The following is a 22358-nucleotide window of genomic DNA, read 5'->3' as shown; positions in this document are numbered from 1 at the left end:
GAACAGGAAAGGAGGGTAGGTGGCTGAATGACACTCCGCCCCCAGAAGGAGGTTGTCTTATGAAGTGAGGCTCTATAGTCTCACCCCCAAAGACAGAAGATTACTCTGCATCATTAACATAAACGTTAGATAAAAACTGTAGTGATCCTTTATGTTTGCATAGAACTCTTCTCATTTATAAGACCAGGCATCCAAACTGGCCTGGAGGTTGGAGACCGGGCTAGATGGTCCCCACAAGGCCCTGCTGGCTCAGGGAGAGGGCAGGACTGTGGTTGGCAGGAAATGACATCATTCACAGCCAATCAGAGCAGCTGTCCCAGCCCAACAGCCTCTTTCCCAAGCTTTGGGAATTGGGCACAGGGATACGGAAGGTCATAGAGCAGTGTCTCCTGCTGCAGTTAGCACATTTTGGGGCAGAGGAGACCGGGCCCTGTGCAGACCCCACCCAATCCGGCACTGGTGGGGAGGGGGCCTCAATGACACTTGTTGAAACCTAGAGGGGTGGTGGGGCGGCAGCCTGTTTTGCTGCACTTTCCAAGATGGCCAGCAGGGGGACTCAAGAGCCAGGGATCCAATTAAGGTTCTGAGACCCAGGGACTCTTTCCCGGGTGTCTAACTTTCCCTGCAGGGTGCCAACAATCCCTTCTCCTCTCCCCTCCCCCTTCCCAGTTTAGATATCACCTCCCCACTCTGCTGCACAGACCCTCATACTCTCACCCATCTCTCTCTCTCTCTAACACACACACACACACACACACACACACACACACACACATCCCCTCCTGGCTATGGAAAACCAAATAGCTGAGTGCCCCAGTCCACATCTCAGTGTCCCATTTTTCTAGGGTCCCTCCCTTCCCTGCCTCTGGTCCCCTGAGAACACTCTATGGCTGAAGGTGCTGAAATGACTAATTGGATCGAGACAATTATCTTCCTGCCGCCATGGCAGAGCTGGGGAGAGGGTGTGAGCGCCTGTGTTTGTGCCCCAGCACAGTCTACGGGTCTTGCTTGGTCCATCCACGTGTCCGGGCCTGCACACTGCCCACCCCACCCTACGCTTCCGAACATGTACCTTTAGCCAAGATACCTAGACCCTTAGGGTCTCTTGAGGGTGTAACCTGGCTCTTCCTAACAGGCTTGGGCATTACGGACTCCTGGAGGCCCTACTTCATGGGGCTGGAGTCTCTGGGGCCTGTCGGGGAGCACTCCGGAGAAAGGAAACTTTCTTCCCAGAAGGAAGGCAGCACAAGGCTGGAAAGGAGGGGCTATTAAGAAGCAGTTTGAGAACATACTATATAGCCCATGCTGAAGTGGGGGTGGAGGGGCCCATGATGCGGCCTGGGCCCTGCTGGGGCCATTTTCGTAGAACTGCTCCTCCGAGGGGACTAAATGTTATGCACCCTTGGTCTCAAAGGGAGGTGGACATGTCCAAGGGTGACTGGGGCCCTTGGGAAGGAGGAAGGAGCATGCCTCACCTTCCAGGTGGCAGTGTTTCTCCGGAAATAGGCGAACATCCTGGTGAACCAGTTATAGATCTCATTCAGGGTCAGCTGCCTGTCGGGGGTTTCCAGAATGGCCTACGGGCAAGAGAGAAGCAAAGAGACCCTTAGTCTGGGCCTCGAAGGGTCACAGGCCTGTGTTCTCTCCCTTTTGCCTGGCCCAACTCTCACCCCGAGGAGAGAGGACACCCACTACAGAAGCCTGTGGGACAAGAGGACTGGTGGGTGCCTGTCGGTCCCCTGATGGGAGCAGGCTGGTTACAGCCCAGCCAGGGGCCAAAGAAAACACGAGCCTCAAGGGCTACGCACTTGTGCAAGCAGCACGTGACTTCCTTCTGGAGGGAAACTGGTTTCAAGCACCCCTGCCCTGGAGTGGGAATGAAGCAGCGTTCTCAGGAAAGAGATGTCCTCGGGGTGGGGGCCATTTGGAATTTATCCTAATTTTGGCAGAGGGCACCCAAAGCATGAGATGGGGTATGTATGCAGCACGTATGAGAATAAGTGTGAGGATGTGTGTCCCTGTGTGTGGAGATCAGAGCAAGCGGACGTACATGTAAACGTACGTTAAGCATTAAGGACATGAGGGAGGGAACACAGGGGTGTGTGTGTGTAAGAGGGTTGGGGGGAGCGGGAGAGGGGGCAGGCAGACAAAGGGTAAGCCTATGAGAAAATAATCTCCTAGAAGTGTATGTACATGGGAGTGAGAGAACGATTGACAGTGGGTATGAGCAACAAAAAATAATGCGTGTGCCCCCAGAGACATATCTGCACCAGCAGGTGCTGAGGCAAAGCCTGTGCCAGAGGCCGTACGGCTGGGAAGGAAAACCCATGTGCCAGGACAGGACAGGTGTGGGAGGGGAAGTCTCTCCTCTGGCCCTAGGACCCTCCTGGAGGCTGGGGCACTGAGGGTGTGTGTGTGTGTGTGTGTGTGTGCAGCCTGTGTGCCCTTCCCACCCCCTGTACCATCCACACTCACCTGGCGGATGAGGGAGGCATAGGTGAAGGGGGGCCTGACGTCAGCGTTCTTGTAGAACTCATGATTCTGGGCCAGCTCTGGGGGAGACAGGCAGAGGGTGAGGTAGCCAGCTGGGGAGTCCGGCTTGCGGGGGAAAATGACCCTCCCGGCAGTCCTTACCTGAGGAGATGGGGGAGCAGAACTTGTCGCTGCTCCTCCGCCGGGCGGGGCCCCCGCTGTGCAGGGAGGCAGAGCTGAGGCCGGGGGGCCGGAGGGGGGTGACAGGGGCAGCGGCCGAGGTGGGGGGGTGCACGAGACCATCTGGGAAGGAGTCTGCTGCAGACACGGTCACCTTGGAGAATGAGGAGGAGCCAGGGACCGGGTTCAGCTGTGAGCAATGGGGCGGGTGCTGAGACCAGCGCCAAGGGTGGGGGTCCCGGGAGGGCCGCAGGGAGAGGTGAGTCACTCACCGGCTGGCTGAAGGGCTTGGGCTCGGAGGGCCGCATGTGCAGGTGTGCCATCATGGCCTGCAGCCTCTCACTCTCCTTGGCGAGCTGTGAAGAGGCGGGAGGTGGACAGGGGCTGAGCCCCAGGGGCCTCCAGTCCTCTTACCCCTCCACCAGACACCCATGAAAACCCCTATTCCCACCACCCGTCTCCTCCACACCTCAGCGGTCCCCTACTGCTGGAAAGCCTCAGCTCCACCCTGCCCCCTCATACCCTCAAGGCCAGGGCCTGGGGCCGCCGCCCACTGCATAAAGCACCCCCCCCCCTTCCCCTCCACACTGTGTGTCCCAGGCTCAAGCTCAGCAAGCTGCTACAAGTCAGGGGCCTCCTTCCTCATGGCACAGGCCTTTTCTCCCCATCGAAGGCAGAGGCTGTGGTTGAACAACACCCAAGTTCAGTGGCACTTGTGTGTGAGAGGGTCCTCGCGCGATGAATGGAGACGTGGGAATGGATGAATGATTCATTCACCCCCATTCATAAATTCAATAGATCTTTCACAACTGCCCTCTCATGGCAGGGCGCTCTGCTAGGTGCCGGAGGGAAATGGGTTTATGCTGACTGGCTGCCTGACGGACTGCCCTGAACGGGCTTCAGAGTGCACGCTCGGGAGACAGACTGCCTAGGTTCTAATCCCCACTTGGCCACCCACTGGGTGAGTGACCAGAGGCAAGTTTCTTCACCTCTCTGGGCCTTAAGTTTCCGTATCTGTAGAGTGGGGATGGTAATAGTACCTGCCATATGAGGTTGTTTAGAAGATTCCTCGAGTTATACAGGTAAAGTATTTAAACCAGCACAAAGGGCGTGCTCAACGTGTTAGCTGTTAATGTTTTTATTGTTTTTATAAGGATGGCACTCTTCTGGCCACCCCCCCCCCGCCCCCCACCCCGGATTTGCTCAGAATCAGACTGCGATCACCTCGTGACCTCGGCTATCAGGAACAAGAAAGCATAAGATGACCCTTCCACGAGACCCTCTAAGCCCCTCCTGGAATGTCAGTGCTGTAGGTGGGGCAGGGCCCGGAGGTCCCCAGGTCCCTGCAGCGCACACCTGGATCTCCAGCTGTTGTACCACCTGCATCTGCACCCGGCACTGGGCTGTGCTCCGGTCATCCAGGGCGTGCTCTGTGTTGAGGTGTCTTGGGGGAGGGGGAGGGGGCAGAGAAGAGAAAGTTGGGCCTGGCTTTCCAGCTGCTACTACCCCCCCCCCCCCCCCCGCCACCGCCCCCGCCCCACCATCCCATGCTCTAATCCCACCCACGGCTTGGAAAGTAGACAGACCAAGGGATACAACGGGAAAGAGGTGGGAAAGAAAAAAACACCAAACAAAACAAAACAAAAAACGGGGCAACGGGGCAACGAAGGAAGCCGCCTTCTCGTCAGCCTCCTTTGATGTCTTTGCTAAAATCGCAGCTACAGAGAGATCTAATTGCAAATGAACTAATTAAGTAAACCTCTGACGAAGCGTGAAAACAATTTGTTTGACCCTGATGCTGCAAGGGTCTGGGAGACAGCGGAGTTAATCAGTCAGTGACAGAGCCTGGCACGGCTGTGGCAGCTGGCCGCCTGCTGCCAGCCGCCTGTCGGCCTCCCTCCCTGCCTGTCCACCGGCCTTCCGGCCTGTCACCAGGCCATCAGTCTCCGGGGCTGAGTCTGTGGGGAAGCTGGGGAGGGTGGTGGGGGGCGTCCTCTCCTGCTCCTCACACCCCCACCCTGCTGAGCTCTTGACAGCCTGGGGATGGGGTACACAGGGGCTGCAGGCCCTGCGACATATTGGAGGGGGGAGTGATCAGGGAGCTGGTGGGGGCAGGGAAGGAGCTAGGTACCCCAGGCGTGAGGACAGCAGGACAGCTGGCGGCTGGAGGCCCAAAGAGGGGCAAGCTAGGTGGCCGGCTGGGGAGTCAGGGGCCCCACGGAAAGGCTGCTGGGGGTGACACCTACTTGATAAACTGGCCAAGGTCTTCACACAGGGTCTCACAGCCTGGCCACTTACACTCTCCGTGTCCGTAGAGGGGGTGGGAGCCTGGCGTCTCCTCATGGGAGGAGCTAGGAGAGCAGGACGGAGGCAGTGGTCAGGGACCCTAAAGACTCCAACAGCCCTGGCTCCCCCCGGCAGTTGATGTTTCTGTCCCTACTATGGGTTTCCCAGAAGCCGGGAACAATTTCGTGTGCCCTGGGAGAGGGGTGAACATCCAGAACCCAGCTCCACCTCCCCACCCAATCCCTGGGGCTCCAGGGGCACCCCGGGGGCAGGGGCAGGTGTGCAGCACCCTCTCCCAACCTGGGCCCCGCACCTGTCTCTCCGAGGTGTGAGCACAGTGGGCTGTCCGTTGGGCAGGGTGTGGTGGGAGAGAGGGGGTGAAACTTTGGGGGGGGCGGCAAACGAGGTAGCGGTGGTGGCTGAGCCAGTGAGGTCCAGCCCCTCCTGCTTGACGCTGTCCTCGGCGGGCTGCCCGGGGGCACCCTCGCCCTTCCACAGCTGGGGCAAGTCCGTCGGGCACACGGCTGCTGCGGGAGAAAGAAAGGCGGGAGGCTGGCAGGGCCCCCGGAGAATCCAAGGGGCTTCCCACCTCACCCCAGGGGAGCGGGGGTGGGCCAGGTCAGGCGGGGGGGGGGGGGGGGGGGGGGCGCACTCACCTTGCGGGAGGGTCTGGAGGGGCCCTGAGGCTTGGCTGGGCTGCAGGCTGACCAGCCCCTGTCTCTGCAGGTTGAGCAAGTGCTGCTGCTGCAACTGTTGCATTTGCAGGAGCTGCTGCTGGAAGGCCAGCTGCTTGTTCCCCAGTGCCTGGTGGGGGGCCCGAGGGGGCGTGCAGAGAGGGGTGCCATCGGCCGAGGGCGAGCCGTCTGGCCCCCACCCTGCGGCGACCCCCTCCCAGGGCCTGTCAGCCCCCGGAGCTGTGGGAGCGGCGTCCGCGGCTGCTGCCTCTCTGCTCCCGGCCCAGCTTCCATAGGGCTGCATGCCTCCTCGCAGTAAACACACGCACGCACGCACGCACGCACGCGCGCAAACACACACAGCGGACCCAGACACGCAGCACGACGCCCTCCCTGCTCCCGCCCCCCTCCTTCCGCTGCCTCAGCTCCCCGCACCGCAGCTGTGCTCGCCTGGAAAGGGGGGGGTGGGGGGCTCTCATCACAATGATCGATGAGCCTGTCAGACTCCGGGGGCCACTCCCGCCTGGCGGGCACCCTTCCCACATGCCCGGGTGCCCCCCTTCTGCGCTGAGGAGGGGGCCTACCCCCTCCAGCTCCTCTCCTCGCCTGCTTCTTAGATACAAGGAATCAAAGAGTCTGACGAGACTTTCAAAGATCGGCATCGGCTGGTCATTGGGACCCAGGCCCAGGGAAGAGCCACATCGCTACTGCTCAGTGGCACGCTTGCTCGCTGTATGGGAGCTCTGCTCTCTCCCTCTCTCTCTGCCCGCCCCCCCTCCACCTCCTCCCCCCAACTCAGTTCTTCACACAGGCACTGACAAGTCTGGCCGTCAGCAAGTCTTTTCTGAGTCCCAGGAGCCAAGCAAGTCCTGGGTGCTTGGGAGGCAGGGACGGCTCTGCCTGCCTGCCCTGGGGGTGGGGTGGGGGGCTGGCTATTCAATAAACCCAGCCTAGAGATAATGCAGAGAATGCAACAATTACAAGACTGTTGAGGGGGAGGCTGCTGGGCTTTGGGGAAATGACTAGGCATCACCAGGGCAGCCTTCTGGGAAGAGGCAGCTCAGGACTTGGCTGTGGTTTGGCCAGCTGAAGGGGAGGCTCATGTCTAGGGCATGGAGGGAGAGCCAAGGGGCCTGGTATGGAAGCTCAGGAGACGCGTGGCCCAGATGAGGTGAGGGGATGCAGGCTAGGGAGTTCTCTGGAGGGGAAGGGCAGGATATGACAAGTGGCTGAGGCTGGGGCAGGGCTGGGGTGGGGGGGGGGTGCAAGTGGGTAGGAAAGGGGCCGACAACAAAGCAACCGGTCATGAGCAAGGACCGTCGGACGCTCATACACACATCTACACGCCCGTGTGCGAGGAACACAGCAGGGCTTAGCCTTCTGCTCTCGTTAATCCAACAACACAAGGGCACAGCCAGCCCTGTCCAAGCCCCTTACCTCTTTGGGTTGCTGCTTCCCAGCCTGCTGTTGGGTGAGGAGCTGTAAGTGGAGCTGCTCTTGCTGCTTCTTGTAATATTCCTGCAGCTGGGTGGAGGGTTGGGGTGGGAGCGGGGGGAGGGGAGAAAGGGGTGGCAGGGGTGGGAGTGGGTTACCACGGGCAGGGAACTGATGACCCTACAGCAACCCCAGCCTGCTGTTAACTGGGCTCCTAGAGGCAGAAGGAGGGAGTCTCACTGGGGCGGTGACACAGATACCCTGCAGGGAGATGTCTGCTCTCCTTAGTGGGCTCTGAGGGTCCCCAGCAGGGCCTGGATGGAGAGGCGGTGGAGAAGGGAGAGGGGGCTTCACCCACAGCTGTGAGCCCTCCCTGCCTCTTGGTGGGTCTCCTGAACAGGTCACAACAAGGTGCCAGGAGGTTCCAGTACTCTGCCCTTCCCTGGGGTTCTGGATATAGAGGTGGGGTCCGTACAAGGAGGAGTCTGGGGGTGCTGCTGTGGGACAGGCCTGACCTCTGACCTGTCCCCAGCGGCCCTGGAGGAATGCAGACCAGTCCAGCCTGAGCAGTCTCTCTGGTTCCTGCCACTGCTTTGGCCAGCAGTGATGTTGGCAGTAAACAGGGTGGGAGATGGGAAGCCAGCACCTACCCTGCCCCCCCCTCCTCTCTTAGACTTCCCAGCTGCCCCGGGGCCCGACTCACCTGCTGGAGCATGAGCGCTTGTTGCTGCTGGAGCAAGGCCTGCAGCTGTGGGGGTGACAGGATCTGCTGCATCTGTTGGGGGGTAAGCATCTGCGGCGACATCATGGCCACCGACACAGGCACCTGTGGGATTTGGCCCCATTAGCCTGCTCACCTCGATCCCACCCACAGTATGGCGGCATGGACTGGAGTGAGACTGCCTGGGTTCAAAATCTGGCTCTGCCACCCGCCAGCTGTGTGTCTTGCGACAAGTGACTTACCTCCCTGTTCTCTGTTTTCTGGTCGCTGAACAGGAAGGAGCGGTCAGTAGAACCCATAATGCTTCTCCCCCGGGGGACAGGCCACACCGGGCCCTTCCCAGTTCTTGCTCAGTCTAATCTGACAGCACTGTCTACAAGCTGGGCCTGGCCAGGAGGGCGGTCTGCAGCTATGGGAAGAACTCAGAAAGTGGCCCGCATGGCATGGGGACTCTGGCTCTGATCGTGGACATGTCACAGACTCTCACATACCTGTCTAGATGGCACACACAGGTGTAGTTAAGTCAAAGGGGGGGGGGGGCGGGTGGAAAGAACACCAGGCAGGGAGTTTGGAGGCACGCTGCTGCTGCTAGCCCTGGAATGAATTTGCTGTGTGACCTCTAGGCAAGTCACTTGGCATCTCTGGGGCGTCAGTTTCCTCAAATGTGAAACAGGGATTGAACTACAAGAGAGGACTCCCAGTAGGAACGTGCAGGAGTCTCAAAGTAGAGCAGCTTTCTATCCCCTGCCCTGGGTTAGGCCTCTGTGGGAGGCCTGCAGGACCTAGCTACCAGCAAGAGGTTCCTGGAAAAGCAATAACATCATTCTTTTCTCGGCCCCACCTCCCTGAAATCCCCAGGCTGGGGCAGTCATCGCCAGGGAGGCCCAAGTTGCAACGTTGTCTTCTCCCGTTGTTTTGGCAGGGCAGGTGCCCTGATGGGGCTCTATGCCAACCCCACCGCTCTGAGCCCGGCTTGTCTAATCTCCCCTCCCACGGCCAAGCCCTAGAAGCGCCCCCACAACCCCCCCTTTCCCACACACAGCAGGCACTGAGTGTTTGCACCCCTGAGCTGAAATACCTTCCCCAGCAGATCAGAGGCCCCTCTGCCAGCCCAGGGGTGGGGAGGGGTTCAGGCAGCCCAGTCAGGGAGGGGTATCCTGCAGGGACTTGTCCTGGGCAGGATGTGACAGGTTATGTCCTCAGGGGACTTGTGGCCCTGTCACCTCCCCCTCGCCTCATGGGTGGGGCAAGGGAGAGGAGTTGGTTCCCTTCTGGATCCCTGGCAGGGGCAGGACTCAGCCTCAAGCCACCAATTAGGGGCTTCCCTGACAGAGGAGCAGCAGGGGAAGTGTGGTGGATCCAGGGACATCGGGGAAGTCCCAATGCCCCCAATTCTTCTCCCCCACCCCCCACCAACAACTAGTGGCTGAGCCCCGGCCCTGGGCTTTTCTCCTTTATCCCAGTCATCTCTGTGCCAACAGCCTGGGGTGGGGCACACCCTAGCTCTTTAGCTGTGATGCTCTGTGTGAATGAAGGCTCCCAGGGGCCTCTAACGAGGAGCCTTAAATGGCAGGGTTGGGATTCACACCCAGGTCTGTGAACTCCATGGCTCCTGGTGTTTCTATGTCCCACACTGCCTTCTCCAGCCCAGAGCAGGTCTTGAGGAAGGTCTGGAAGAGTATGTGGAAACTGAACTTATCCAGGGAGCTGAGGGGTCAATGAGGCTGGAGATCCAAAGGCCAGCCTCCCTTTTTACAAGCATATTTGGAGGAGACTCTAGAAAGCCAGGGTGTAGGGGTCTTCTGGTCCTCACTCTCAGAGGGGCCAGGGCCGAGGGGGCAGACAATAGCACAGACCCACGCCCCTTGCAGGCTGTCCCCAACGCTGGGAGGTGGCTCAGCTGTCCTTTTTTTCCTCCTTCCATGGGGGTGCCCACCATGGTGGTACTGAGCTCAGTCCTGGATTCCTGGGGCAGGTGACCTAAGTTCCTGTCCCTGACACTGACCATCCTTTGTACCCCATCTCATCTCCTACCAGACCTCCAATTTCTAATTACATGCCTTTAGGCACCCAGACCCTAAGTTCTACAAACTTTTGAAGCTGGCTCCTTTGTGCATATTGTCTCACAAATCTTTACAGAACCCCGAGGAAGGAGGGTCTAATCCTCATACTATTTTACAGATGAGGAAACTGAGGCCTAGCGGAGTCAAATCACCTGCCCTTTCCTCAAAGGCACAATGGGAGAAGGGGTAAGTGAAAGTGATTTGTAGGCCATCAAATTCCATACAAATGCAGGGAAAACTACTTTTAAAAACATTCTGGGTTTTCCTCTTCTCTTTTCTCTTCTCCCCCTTTCCCTCTCTCTTCACCATGACTGCCCCTTAGGCCCGCCTGGAGCCCCGGAGGGTACTGCATGGCGAGGGTCCCCAAGGACCAGAGTTTGGGGCCTGTCATTCCCAGGGAGGACTCAATTTAGAGCTGGACATGGCCCAGGCAGGGAGGCAGACCAGACACCAGGGGATCTTTCCAGCCACTAGGGTTGTGAGTCACCGTGAGTGGCATGCAAGAAAGGATGTGGCATTTCCTTCCTTGGGGCTTTCCTACTTGGACGCAGGGGAATGGAAGAGATGACCTTGGAAGGCCTCCCTGGCCTCTGCCATTCCTGCCAAGTGGCCGAATAGCTGGCCGGAGAGGCGGCTGCAGAGATGTGGACGGATCACCTTGTGTGTACTTGTCCAGTGGGGCCAAGGGGGTCAAGAAAGGTCAGCGAAGTGGCTGCCGCATGCTGAGCTTCTGAACTGCCTGACCCCATCCGCCTCCTCCCGTGCCCCTTAGGGTCCTGAGAACTGAGTTAGAGCTCCCCTGGTGTCCCCACTGACCCCTCACCAGGCTAGGATGTGTCAGGATAGGCACTGTCAGCCTGTCAGCTCAGCAAGGCCCGTGAGTCACTATCTGGAGAGTGGCCAGGACAGCTAAATGCTTACTAAAGCCCTGGCAGTGCGAGCCCTGGGCTAAATGCCGACAGCTGCCTCCAGCCCTTCCCTCAGGGACCCTGCCCAGGCCCCTGAGTCCTCCACCCACCATGACTACAGTGTGCTGGGCTGGGTGGCCTGACATAGAGGCAGCTTATCTGGGACCTGAGGGTTGGGAGGCTGTGCACCCCATGGATGCGATTTGGTGCCAGAATCAAGGACCCAAATTCAACCTCTTAAGTGGGGTCTAAGGTCCTTGGCTCAGTGGAGACACCAGGCCAGACAGGCCAGACGGGCCAGAGCTTGGTCTAGGTTAAACTCCCTTGCAAATGACCAGAAGGAAGTCCGCAGGCTAGCTCTGGGCTGGAGCTGCAGCAAGGAAGAAGTAAAGAAGTGGTGGGGCGCCAAGATGAACTTCCAGAAATTCTAGAGAAGATGATACAGAGGCTGGACAGAGCTAAGGGGCCTGGCCCTAGCCTACCATCATCCCCTCCACCCCCCAAAACTCCCAGCTACCTTTGCTGCCTTCTATAATTGACCCCTCCCTGCCTGGGGGCCCAGACTGGGGCACAAACTAGGCCATCTCCAGGCTAGGGGTGGAGACTCCAATGGTGCTAGAAACTTCTGAAGCTGGCTGCAGGAGAGGGGTCCTGAACATGGTGGGGAGGTGAGTGGGCAGCCAATCCTGTCTTGAGATGGGGAACAGAGCAGTGTCATGTGGGGGCCACTGTTAAAGGGCCGCCACCTATCTCCTTCTTTTAACCATTTCACTCACAGAAAAGCTATTTCTAGGCCCTGCGACCCAATCAGACCCATTTCCTTAGAGATGATGAACCTAAGGGTAGAGAGAAGAGGCAAGGAAGGTATCCAGGGTTGGGGGAGAAGGAGGATCAAAGTCAGAGCTCCAGGCTCCTGGAGAAGTACAGACGTGGCCCCATGAACCCCATCTCCCCGAGCCCAGAGAATCATCCCTGGGGACTACTGGTGTTCACTACTGTGCAAAGCACACACAATGTCACAGTGTTGGCATTTAAGTTTAAATTCTGGAGCTAAGTTGTTTGGGGTCAAATCCTGGCTCTGTCCCTTATTAGCTGTGTGACTTTGGACACGTTACTTAACCTATCTGGGCCAAAGTTTCCTCATCTGCAAGACGGCTAATAATAATAGCATCTGTAGACCCCACAGGGTTGTGAGGATAGAGGGAGACAGAGGACACTCGTAAAGCACGTAGCGTCTGCCCCATGGTAAGCACTCTGTAAATGTTAGTTTCGTCAGCACTGAGTAAGTATTTGATGAATGGATGACTCAGTCAGTGATTAGGAGGAGGAGGCAAAGAGAGAGGAGGCCTGAGAAAAGGATCATTTGATCTGTCCCTCTGACCAAAATGTCTGCCATCCAGGGTCGCCCTTATTTGGCGGAAGGGGCCCTTCTCAGGAAGATTCCATGGTCTCCCTTCCCCTCTTAATGATTTCAGATCTCCTATGCCTCACGGCCAACGGTAAAGTCCTTTTTGATGCCTGACCTCGGTCTCTCCAACTACCATCTAGCTCCTTCCTTCTTGCCTTTGGGTCAGCAGGTCTCCTCTAGCTGGGGGAGCATTCCTGCTCCCCAGCCCACCCCTCCCTGTTCTTAGAAGGAGGTGGGAGGCTGGGCCCAGGGTGAGGATGACCCAGAGCAGTAGCCTGAAGACCACTTCAGACCCAGGGAATATGTGGGGGGTGGAGAGATCCCTAATTCAAAGAGACCCAGTCCGGATACCACACGAGCATGAGAACCTTCTACATCATTGCAGTGTGAGAACTTTCTCCTCTGCCCATTACTGACCTTCCAGATTTTGTTCTCACCTCCCCACCCAGACCACTACCCATCTTGACCCAACTCCTCCCCCTTGAGGGCTGTCTCATTAGGTTCAAGACTTTAAAAGAGGGCCCCTGCTCAGGCCCCACATCTGTCAGTCACCTTGAACTTCTTCAAAGCATTTTCCGGAACATAAGCTTGTTTGACATAAAGCTCAGATACTCCTCAGAGCACCAGAATCTTCCCCCCGCCCCCCACCCCCACAAAGTCTAGTCCTGGGTCCTCCAAGCACGGTGCACCCCACCCCTGCTTACCTCCTCACTTTCCTCCTTCCTTCAGCACCCCCTCCCCAAACTCCAGAGCGATCTGTGCTCACCCTTCCTCCCTTGGATAAACTTCCTTTCAAAGCCCTGCTTAATCCTCTCCCCAATTCCAAGCCTCCCCTGCTGCTGTGGGGAGGGGTAGGGGAGCCTGGAAACAAGGCTGCAGGGCCCGGGGAGGGGAGCTGGCTGCCCGAATCATGACCCACCCGACTCAGACCGCAATTCTCCCAAGTTCTTTGTGACACAAAAGGTAAACAGAAGGCCCGGCTTCCCTCCCCACCCTCCCACCCCCCCACCTCCCACAGATCTCCCCTCCCCCAGCCAGCCAGATGGGCCGGCAAGCTGGGGGAAGGGAGAGGGGGGGGGAAAAAAGGGCAGATTGTGCAAAGGAAAACAAAAGAGACAGAGAGACACCAAGAGACAGGAAACTGGGGGAGACAGAGTTGGTGGGTGAGAGATGGGGAGCAGCCTCTAAGAGAGAGCTGGGGAGAAAGGGACAGGCTGAGTGATTCACAAGGATGGGGAAGCAGAAAGCTGAGAAGGGATGGGGACCCTGAGGGCAGAGCCAGGGAAGGGAAGCCAGGGGAGAGAGAGCTGCAGCGCGTGGCCACAAACTCCGAGCCACAGACACAAAGAGGCTGAGCTGAGGAAGGCCTGGCTGATCAGGTGAAGCCAGAGAAAGAGAAGTTCTTCCATCCCATGCCTGCACTGGCTGCATTTGCTTCTGGAAAGCTGCGCATTTTGTGGCACTGGGGACTGGCAAGAGCAATCCTCCTGCTGGCCCTACCCCTCCCTCCGGGCCCAGTAACCCCCTCCCGACCTGCCCGGTCCCAGCCCACACCCTTCTCCTCACCTGCACCGCAGACTGCTTGCTGTCATTGCTGCCTGGGGAGCTCAGGCCCGAGGCCTGCTGCAGCAGGAACTGCCTGGCCACCTGGAGAGCCTGCAAGATAGGGGCCTGTCAGGGCAAGGTTTCCCTGCTCTAACAAAGGCCTGAAGGGCCCAGAGGGGGGTGGTCAGGGGTCAGTGCAGGACCTGGGTTTCAGGGAGAGTGGGGGGGGTGGGCAGCAAAGGGGATGAGGGCAGGCTAAGGTGGAAGGTCCTGGGGGTGAGTGAACAGGTCCCAGGGCCCACTTAGGCTTGGAGGTAAGGCCCAAAGTAGGAGTCCCTGAGAGAAGCCGCCAGGGCATGGGGATCAGAGCCTTTAGGTCCTGACTCTAGGACCTGAGAGGTTTGACTGGGACTCAGTGGGGGCAGCAAATGGAAGGGACAGCGGCCACGAAAGGACTCCAGGGGAAAGTGCAGCATTTGGACCCCAGGACTACAATAGGTACTACTTGCTGTACATCTATTACGAGTCAGGCCCTTCACACACAAGATCTCGTTGAATCCTTCCTGTGAGGCTGGGAGCCAGGGATTGATTATGTGTTCCATTCTACAGCTGAGGAAATGGAGTCTCCAGGAGGTAAAGGGACATGCCCAGGATCACACAGCCAGGTGTCAGAGACAGGATCTGAGCCCAGGAAGCCTTGGCTGGGTGGCGGGTCTGGAGGCTATGGGAGGGGCATTTACTCGGAGTCACTGCACAGAGTTGAGGGCCACGAGGGCGGAATCTCAGGGTCCGTGCACTGTGTGGCTTTCTGAGTCGGGGGATCTGGGTGCAGGCCCTCGTGGTATGGGGGAATTCGGTCAAATCCTCAAGGGTGTGTCTGAACTACCAGCGAGTAGCTCCGACCGCACTGTGGCAGTCCGGGCTCAGAGGCCCTGGTGGCTTGGACAGGACTGTGGGCCGGCAGGGTGTGGAGGCTGCAGGCGGAGCAGGTCCGGCCCATCCGTGAGCCTGGAAGGTGAGCAGCGAGAGGTCTGGTGGGAGAGTGGGGGGTCAGGGAGGCAGCCATAGGAAGTTCTCCATCCATAAGGACGGCCAGGCCCTCCATTGCCAGACTCTGAGTCACTATGTGGGGGGGGGGGGGGGGGGCGGGGTGGGGGGAGAGGGGGTAGAGGCAGGGGATGTGGGGACCTGTCCTGAATCCACATTCCAGGAGCACAACACCTGTCTCCCCCCACATTCCACAAAGATCTCCTTCGACACCCCAGGCAGTTGGGTCCCGGCCTTTGATAGGGGGCTCTGGCACCAGACAGACCTGGGTTTGAACCCCAGTTGTGCTGCTTCCCAGCAGTATGACCTCGGGCAAATTACTCTCTCCCTGGGCTTCAGTCTCTTCTGCGAAACCAGGACACTACCCATTTCTGAAACACCAGGGGGATGAAAGGACCCCTGCCTGGCATCAGGGTGGCATCACGAAGCGTCTGCCCCCTTCCCTTCTCGGGAATCTCGGTTCTCTTCCTGGGCTCTCTCCCTTGGCTCCTTCGGCCAGTCCCCAGCACGGCCTCCTGCCCAGTGCACTTATGTAACGAAGCATGCTCACCGCAGCTCCCTCACGTCTATCCACCCACACACTTGTTTGTCCCCGTGTGGACTTCTGCTCTCTGACCTCACCACCACCAAGGCAAACCTTACGCAGTGCAATATGGACACGCTCATACACACTCCCCACCCAGCGAATGCTCACGGGGGGCCCACTGCACGTATATACGCGTCCTTCGCGGCCCCTTCTTAACTGCCATTGAACAGCTGAGCCACCCCCAGGCTTAAGCCTAGCTCCCCTTGGCACGGTTTCCAAATACTCACTTGTGTACCTCGGGGCACATGCCCCCCAGCAAACCTGGAGTTCAGATGCCTTCCCCAGTCCCCCAGGTCCTAGACCTTCCCCAGCACCCCCTCCATTCCCCTAGGGAGGTGGCCTGGGCTTTCTTCTCCCAGATTGACTTCAGAAAGTAGAAATCTGACCTGAGTCAAAAGGCTCTGAGGGGCTTTGAAAAGAGGGAGATGGGGTGAGGGAAGGAAGGGAGGTGGCCACGTGGTCATCAGGAAAGAGCCCCTGCCTCTATCTGCCTTAGTGACCTCCTCCAGGTCTATGGGAGTCAGACGGATGCTCTTTGTCCTCCAAAAGTGGAGGTGGGGTAGAGAGGTAGGAGGTCACAGGTCAGGGGGCAAGCTGGGGGAAGAGGAAGGCTTGGAGAAGCTGGCCAGCCCAGGCAACCCAGAGTGGGGAGAGGGGAGCTGCAGGGGAGGGGCTTCCAGGGGAAGTTGGGGGGAGTTGGATTCACTCCCCACAGACTCTCTTGCTTTGTGGTCCCCTGGAGCACGAAATTACAAGATTTGTAGGAAAAAACGACAGGCCTGATAGTCTCAATCGGCGACAGGCCCTTCACTCGCCTTCGTGCCCTCCTCCCACTCGGGGCCTCCCCTGCAGGCCAGGTGACAGGGAGCCCAGCTACAGCCCCACTCACTTCTTCCTTCACATTACTGAGCGCCTGCTGTGTGCCAGGTGCTGAGACACACAGAAGCCAACGCTGGCCTGCCCCAGGACCCGTGGCTGCGGGGCTGTGACGACGGCCGCCCCTCAGAGCCTGAGTAGAGGCGAGCACAGGGCACCACAGCCCGGAGAAGGCAGAGGCACTGGCTGCACTGCCTGGATTCCCGAAGGGCGGGCTCCTCAGGAGGACAGGAGGCTGGCATAGTGACCCCCGCCGTACAGAGGAGTGAAATGGCCCAGCAAGTCCCGGGAGCTTGAAACCATTCCTGGGCTGGCAGCTGGAAAGTCTGGAGGAGCCCACAGGGGCCCTCAGGTCATTAGGGTCAGAGTGCCTGCAGGCACTCCATTCATTCATTCATTCATTCATTCATTCATTTGTTCATTCAGTCTCTCACATTCGTGGCCACCCACCTTGCACAGGCCCTGTGCTCAGAGGAGACAGGGAGGTGATGGTACACAGGGTTGTCTCGTGCAATTTGCTTACAGAGCTCAGCCCTGACGCAACTGAGAGTGGCATGGGTACCATCTAAAAGTCACGCTGTGCGTACCCAGAGTTAAGGGTGATGGGCAGACCCTGGACTTGGGGCCCAAGCTCCCCTCCCCAGATGGCCTGGACAAGGAAGGCCCTGACTGCTGCGTCCTCCAGTGTTGCTCCATTCCCCACTCCCTGCCACCGTCCACACATCCAGAGCCCCAGCTGGGGACAGCACTCTGGAAACTAGGGGTTCCCTCTGGCCCAGGATTCCCTCCTCCAGGGCAGTCACCCAAGGGATCAGGTAGAGCTGAGACTTTCTAAAGCCCCACCTGACTCCTAGCCACCACTCTGACATGCCAGGCATCCTCAATACTGGCTGCTGGCCCTGAGGCCTGATGACATCACCACTGCCTGCTGCTGAGAGCCGTGGGCAATGATGGCCCCCAACCCTGGACAGATCCAGCCCCACCTTCTCTGCTGATGCCGACCAGGTCATAGCCCCCCTGAAGACACCGATGTTATGAAATGTACCTGTGAGCCCCCTCCCCAGCAGCAGGCACACCTGCGAAATTCACTTTGGTCTAGGCTGAACAGGGTTGGCAGGGCAGGTGGACAAAGAGCTAGCATCGGTATAGGGCCTTCTAGATCTTGCTGAAGCACGGGTCACTGTCTCCATCTTACAGACAAGGAAACTGAGACCCAAGGTCCCGCGGCCAGGAAATGGAGTCCACACACCTCTGATGCCCCAGCTCCCTTCACCCACTGGAGGGCCTTCACGATGCTGTGCATGGTCTCTCAGGGCCTGTGAATCTCTCCCCTAAGCCTGTGTGCTTTCCGCTGTCTACGTGTGAAAGGGAGGTAAAACTGGTTCAGGCCAGTAGACACGACCAAGGCAGGACTCTTCAGAAAGCCAGGCTCAATGTCCCTTCCCTGAGGGCCAGAGATATCCGAAGACAGCCTTGGGTGGCAAAAGGCATTCAGAATCCCACACCAAGGAGGAGCCATCATGGCAAACCTAGGAGGGAGGGAAGGAGAGGGAGAGGGGGCTCAGGGGCAGAATAGAAAACTTGGAGTCATCTGGCCTCTTAAATCCCCTCTCTCCACCCCTTGGACCTAAAACCTAATCTTCAGCTCTGGGGGACTTGGGCGGATAAGGTCTAGTTTTCCTCAAAAGGAGGCAACGGTGGGCCATTCAGTTCATGGACGCTGGTGGACATCTGGATGCACATCCCGGCTCCACCATACACTGGGTGACCTTGGGTAAGTCACCTCACCTCGCCGAGCTTCAGCTTCTGTCTCTGCAAAGTAGGAAGAACCCTGTCCTTAACCCCCAGGGTTGTTGTGAAGCGTACACGAGGCACATGGTAGTACTTACCACAGTGCCTGGCGCCCAGCGGGCCCTGAGCGGACATCAACTTTTGTCGTTACTATTAATCTGCCACCTTCCCAGGCAGCTCCCGGTCACTTGTCCAGTGCCACCCAGCAGGACTTGCTAACCAAACCCTCCTCAGGGCTACACCGCCCCCCTTTCCCCCTCAAGCCTAAGAACGGTCTTGCTAATGAAGGCGAACTCTCCTCCCCCCACCGCCCATTCAGAAGTCATTAGCAGGATCTCCACAATTAGGAACAAATGGCTTATAACGGACAGGCATCCAGGGAGGGCGGCTGGGATGGAGGGGAACGAAGCCAGAGCTCTGAGGGCCACGGGGGCCCGCTCTGAAAAGAAAAACAAGTCTCGGAGCAGTAGGGTCTCCGCTCCGCAGGATGAGACCACACCCTCATTTCTGTCTCTGGAAATTCAGCGGGGAGGGACAGGCATACTCTCCATGGGAGCCAGGTGCAGGGCTGTTCACTGGCCCCTTCCCCAGGCTGAGGATTAGGAGGGCGGGGATGGGGTGCTCAGAGACAAGCCTGAAGGGCTGAACTTTGAGAATGGAGCGGCAGAATCAGCCAGACCTGGCAGGCTGGAAGCGTTAGAGCCATCTGGTCTCGTGTTTTCTAAACTGCTGGTCATGAGCTAATGGTGGGTCATAATATCAATGTAGGGGGTCCAAAAAATAGGGACACACACACCAGTATGTAAGAAAGCATCAGAGTTATTAGGGTAAGCATAAGTATTGTTTCATGGAATGGTGTGTGCTAGGGCTCCACGTAAAATGTATCTCTTACGGTAGCTCTTAAGCTAAATGGTTTGTGAAGCATAGCTGTGGTTTGCTTCATAGAGGTGGCGATGGAGACACAGAGAGGGGCAGCGACATGCCCGAAGCCACACCGGAGCGGAAGCAGAGCCTGAATGGGCTCTGTGCAGGGAAGAGGAACCAGGAGCGGCCAGGCAAGATGGAGGACCTTCTAGCAAATTCTGGTTCCATTTGGATCGTGGTGAGGGGCGGGCAAAATAAAATCCAAACTTCTTTTGTCTGCATATAGCTAATTTGGGCAAAACTGAGAAAGAAATTATCTTGATATAGTTACTTTCAACTGGGGCTGGCTAGATTTAGGGGAAGGGGCATGAGGAGGTGATGGGGGGGCGGGGGGGGGTGGGTTAGCCTATCCCAAACCCAAAGAGAGCCCCAGGAAAGCCCATCACCTGTCCCCCGCCGCATGGCCACAGTAGGACTCTCTATTCACTTATTGATAATTCAGCGAGTATTTGTGAAGCCCCATGGGGCGCTCGCACTGTCCTAGACACCGGGGACACAGGGCATTTGCTTTAACGGGGATTACATTCTAATGGGATGAAGCATATACTAAAGCAAAGCCAAGCGGGTGAAGACATGGTGGTTAGCGTCACACAGAGAGGCTGGCCAGGGAAGGCCGCTGTGAGGGTGGGGAGGGAACCCTTTCAGGAGAGTCTTCGTGGTGAACAAAAGAGCCCTGACGTGGGACTCAGCTGGGAGCATTATAAACTATGAAGGCCAGTTCAGCCGTGCTGAGTGACCTAAGAGGAAGTCCCAGAGGTGAGCAGGAGCCAGATCATGGAGGGACCGTGGTTTTCTTTCTCTCTTTGAAAACATTTTTTTAACATTTATTTATTTATTTTTGAGAGCGAGAGAGAGCACGAGCACAAGCAGTGGAGGGGCAGAGAGAGAGAGAGAGAGAGAGAGAGACAGAGAGAGGAAGACACAGGATCCAAAGCAGGCTGCAGGTTCCGAGCTGTCAGCACAGAGCCTGATGCGGGGCTCGAACCCACGAACCGTGAGATCATGACCTGAGCTGAAGTTGGACGCTGAGCCACCCAGGTGCCCCATCTTTCTTTCTTTTTTTTTAATTAAAAAAAAAAAAAAAAAAAAAAAATATATATATATATATATATATATATATATATATATATATATATATATATTTATTTATTTTAGAGAGAGTGTGTGTGAGTGGGTAAGAGGGGCAGAGAGAGAGAGGGAGAGAGAGAGAGAATCCCAAGCAGGTTCCACGATCAGTGCGGAGCCCTACATGGGGGCTCGATCCCATAACCCTGGGATCATGACCTGAGCCGAAATCAAGGGTCAGATACTCACTGCATCTGGGCAATACTTCATGCTTGAGGAAAAAATGCCAGAGGATTTTAAGGAGGGAGTGATATAATCTCTGAGGGTAGATACATAACCCACTCCTAGTAAACAGTAGGTGCTTAATAAGAACTTGTTGATTTGAATTAAATAGGAAGCATTTTTTGGTCTACTGCTTGAAATGCAAGTCCTCTGAGGCCAGAGAGTGGAGGAAAGGGGCCCAGGGAGAAGGGTCAGAGGTCAGTGGTCCCAACCACTAAAGGTACTGACCTAGAGAGATCCAGGTTCTCTACCAGCCCTGCTTTGTCCTCCAGCAGAGACATAAAAATTAAATGACACAGAGAAGGGGGGCAAGGAGGATGGGGAAGAGGAGACCATAAAACCCCCGAAGTGATTCTACACCTTTTTCCCTTGGAAAAAAAAAAAAAAAAAAAAAAAAAGCTTTTTGGAAAGGCTGTAAATTTTTTTTACACCAACCTCGTAAAAATGACATCGGCGCATTCTCAAATTAGAACCATTAAAATGAAAACCAGCAACGCACTGATACAAGCAGGCCCAGCCCACGTGGGTGGGAGACTCGGAGCCTGGGTGCACAGCCGGGTTTCAGGCCCCTTTTCTCACCAACGCCAGGAATGGCCGGCCTCCCACCTCCGGGAGATGAGAATTAACAAGTGACCCCAACTGCTCTGAAGCGGCTAAGGGGCTCCTCTGTGGCTCCCTCATTCCCTCCTGGCTCTGCGGGGGTGGCTTGATCGCTTGGGACGCCTCCCAGACCCACAGCAGCTGTGGGGTCTCTGGAAGTGGGTGTCTCTCCAGGTCTGGGATCAGAGCCACTGTGCGCCCAGCTGCTACCCTCACACCAGTGCTTATATAGGGAGCTCAAGTGTGGGGCACAGAGCGGGACATGTAGGGGCATGCGAGTCCCTTCCCAAGGACTCTCACCGGGCTTCTCAGAATAAAGGGGCTCCCCTGGTGCAAAACTAGCTGGCCCACCAAGGGGTAGCCCTGGGATGTGACCCTCTCCACTTTAATCTTTCACACTCAGAAGAGGAAACATTCAGCCACCACTCCCCCATATTCTCCCTTCTGTCTCCAAATTCCCAATGAGTAAGGACAAGAACCCTGGGGTTGGCATGGGAAAGAGGAAGTCTCAGAATTCCATACCAGAAGGGAAGGCTAGCGGTAGAGTGGGCTGGTTCCCTCCCAGTCCCAGCAAAGCAAGGACCTGGGCCCCTTTTCCTGGGCCCCTTTTCCTGGGCCCAGGGCCTCTCCTCTGCCTTTTCCACCCTTCTTGCCCTAGCACCCTCCTGGGGACTTGGAGGCAGACACATAAAACAGGGTGGCCTTTGGCTTAGTAACCCAGGAAGGATATAAGAAGGGGGTTAAGGCCTTCTCCCTGCACAACCCCAAAGAATGCCTTCCCGCTGGGCCCTACTCACCGGCCCTCTGTTCCAGCAACGGTGGGAAAGTAGTTTCCACATGCTATGCTACAGCTGTTGGAGAGTCAAGGGCTTCACTGACAAGTTCCTAAGTCTCCTCTCTGGGGCGCTGGGGCCCCAACTCTCCCTTCAGGCCCCCCGCCCCCGCGCCTCCTGGGGAGGAGCTCATTCTACCAAAAGAAGAGTCCAAAAGGTGTGGGACCAGAGAGGAAGAGTAAATCTGGGGCATGAGTCCCAGGGAGAAATGGGCCCCAGACCCGAAGGCTGAAGACCACTGAGGACTGTGTGTGAGGTGGGGGGTGTCTGTGCTAATTCACCCTAGAAGGCTCCCCTTTCCACCCCATCCCCCTAAGTAGCCTGGGCAGAGGACAGCCAGATGGGGGAAGGAAACAAAAATGTCTTCCATTCTTCTTTTCCTCCTCGCCCTGACGTCCCCCCACCCCGACCATCTCTTAGGAGGGGGTGAGTTAAAAGCCCATTAATGTGCAGAGCCCCCCAACGTCTTTGAATCTCCTCACAGGATGTGAACAGGGTGGGATTTGGCCTCGGTTGCCACAGCAACTGTGGTGGGAGTTCCCAGACGCTAGGCAACCCTCCTGTGACCCTCGCTGACCTGTCACCCCCGAAACCCGAGGACAATGGAAGTGCAGGCTCCGGAGGCCCAGGACGCCTTTCAGCGCAGCCGCCAGCAGCCCTGCC

General features: G+C 57.4%; 1 protein-coding gene and 2 long non-coding RNA genes across 11 annotated transcripts in view; 2 read left to right on the top strand and 1 right to left on the bottom strand.

Annotated features, from left to right (window-relative positions):
* The window catches only part of FOXP4 (forkhead box P4), a 51111-nt gene that overhangs the window by 6786 nt on the left and 21967 nt on the right, over positions 1 to 22358 (bottom strand). For 2 of the 9 annotated variants that reach the window (XM_042938710.1, XM_042938714.1), the window contains exons 3-13: positions 13713 to 13802; positions 7750 to 7872; positions 7050 to 7136; positions 5595 to 5742; positions 5252 to 5465; positions 4899 to 5003; positions 4009 to 4096; positions 2925 to 3008; positions 2635 to 2842; positions 2476 to 2552; positions 1476 to 1577 (exon numbers count right to left, since the gene is read on the bottom strand). In XM_042938710.1, coding sequence (XP_042794644.1) covers positions 1476 to 1577; positions 2476 to 2552; positions 2635 to 2842; positions 2925 to 3008; positions 4009 to 4096; positions 4899 to 5003; positions 5252 to 5465; positions 5595 to 5742; positions 7050 to 7136; positions 7750 to 7872; positions 13713 to 13802 — 1326 coding nt within the window. Of the gene's footprint in view, positions 1 to 1475; positions 1578 to 2475; positions 2553 to 2634; positions 2843 to 2924; positions 3009 to 4008; positions 4097 to 4898; positions 5004 to 5251; positions 5466 to 5594; positions 5743 to 7049; positions 7137 to 7749; positions 7873 to 12850; positions 13027 to 13712; positions 13803 to 22358 lie in introns of those variants that run through there. The other 7 variants (XM_042938713.1, XM_042938716.1, XM_042938711.1 and 4 more) reach the window with 5 other exon arrangements.
* On the top strand, positions 6695 to 10129 carry LOC122219896. Its single transcript, XR_006202601.1, has 3 exons — positions 6695 to 6783; positions 7720 to 7831; positions 9949 to 10129. It is a non-coding gene; the product is annotated as an uncharacterized LOC122219896 (long non-coding RNA).
* Positions 16478 to 19136, top strand: LOC122219897. Its single transcript, XR_006202602.1, has 2 exons — positions 16478 to 17974; positions 18937 to 19136. It is a non-coding gene; the product is annotated as an uncharacterized LOC122219897 (long non-coding RNA).

The sequence above is a fragment of the Panthera leo genome, chromosome B2 (assembly GCF_018350215.1).
Source record: "Panthera leo isolate Ple1 chromosome B2, P.leo_Ple1_pat1.1, whole genome shotgun sequence".
Classification (NCBI taxonomy): Eukaryota; Metazoa; Chordata; class Mammalia; order Carnivora; family Felidae; genus Panthera; species Panthera leo.
The sequence above is the reverse complement of the archived record's forward strand: the minus strand, read 5'-3'. Positions and strand labels throughout refer to the sequence as shown.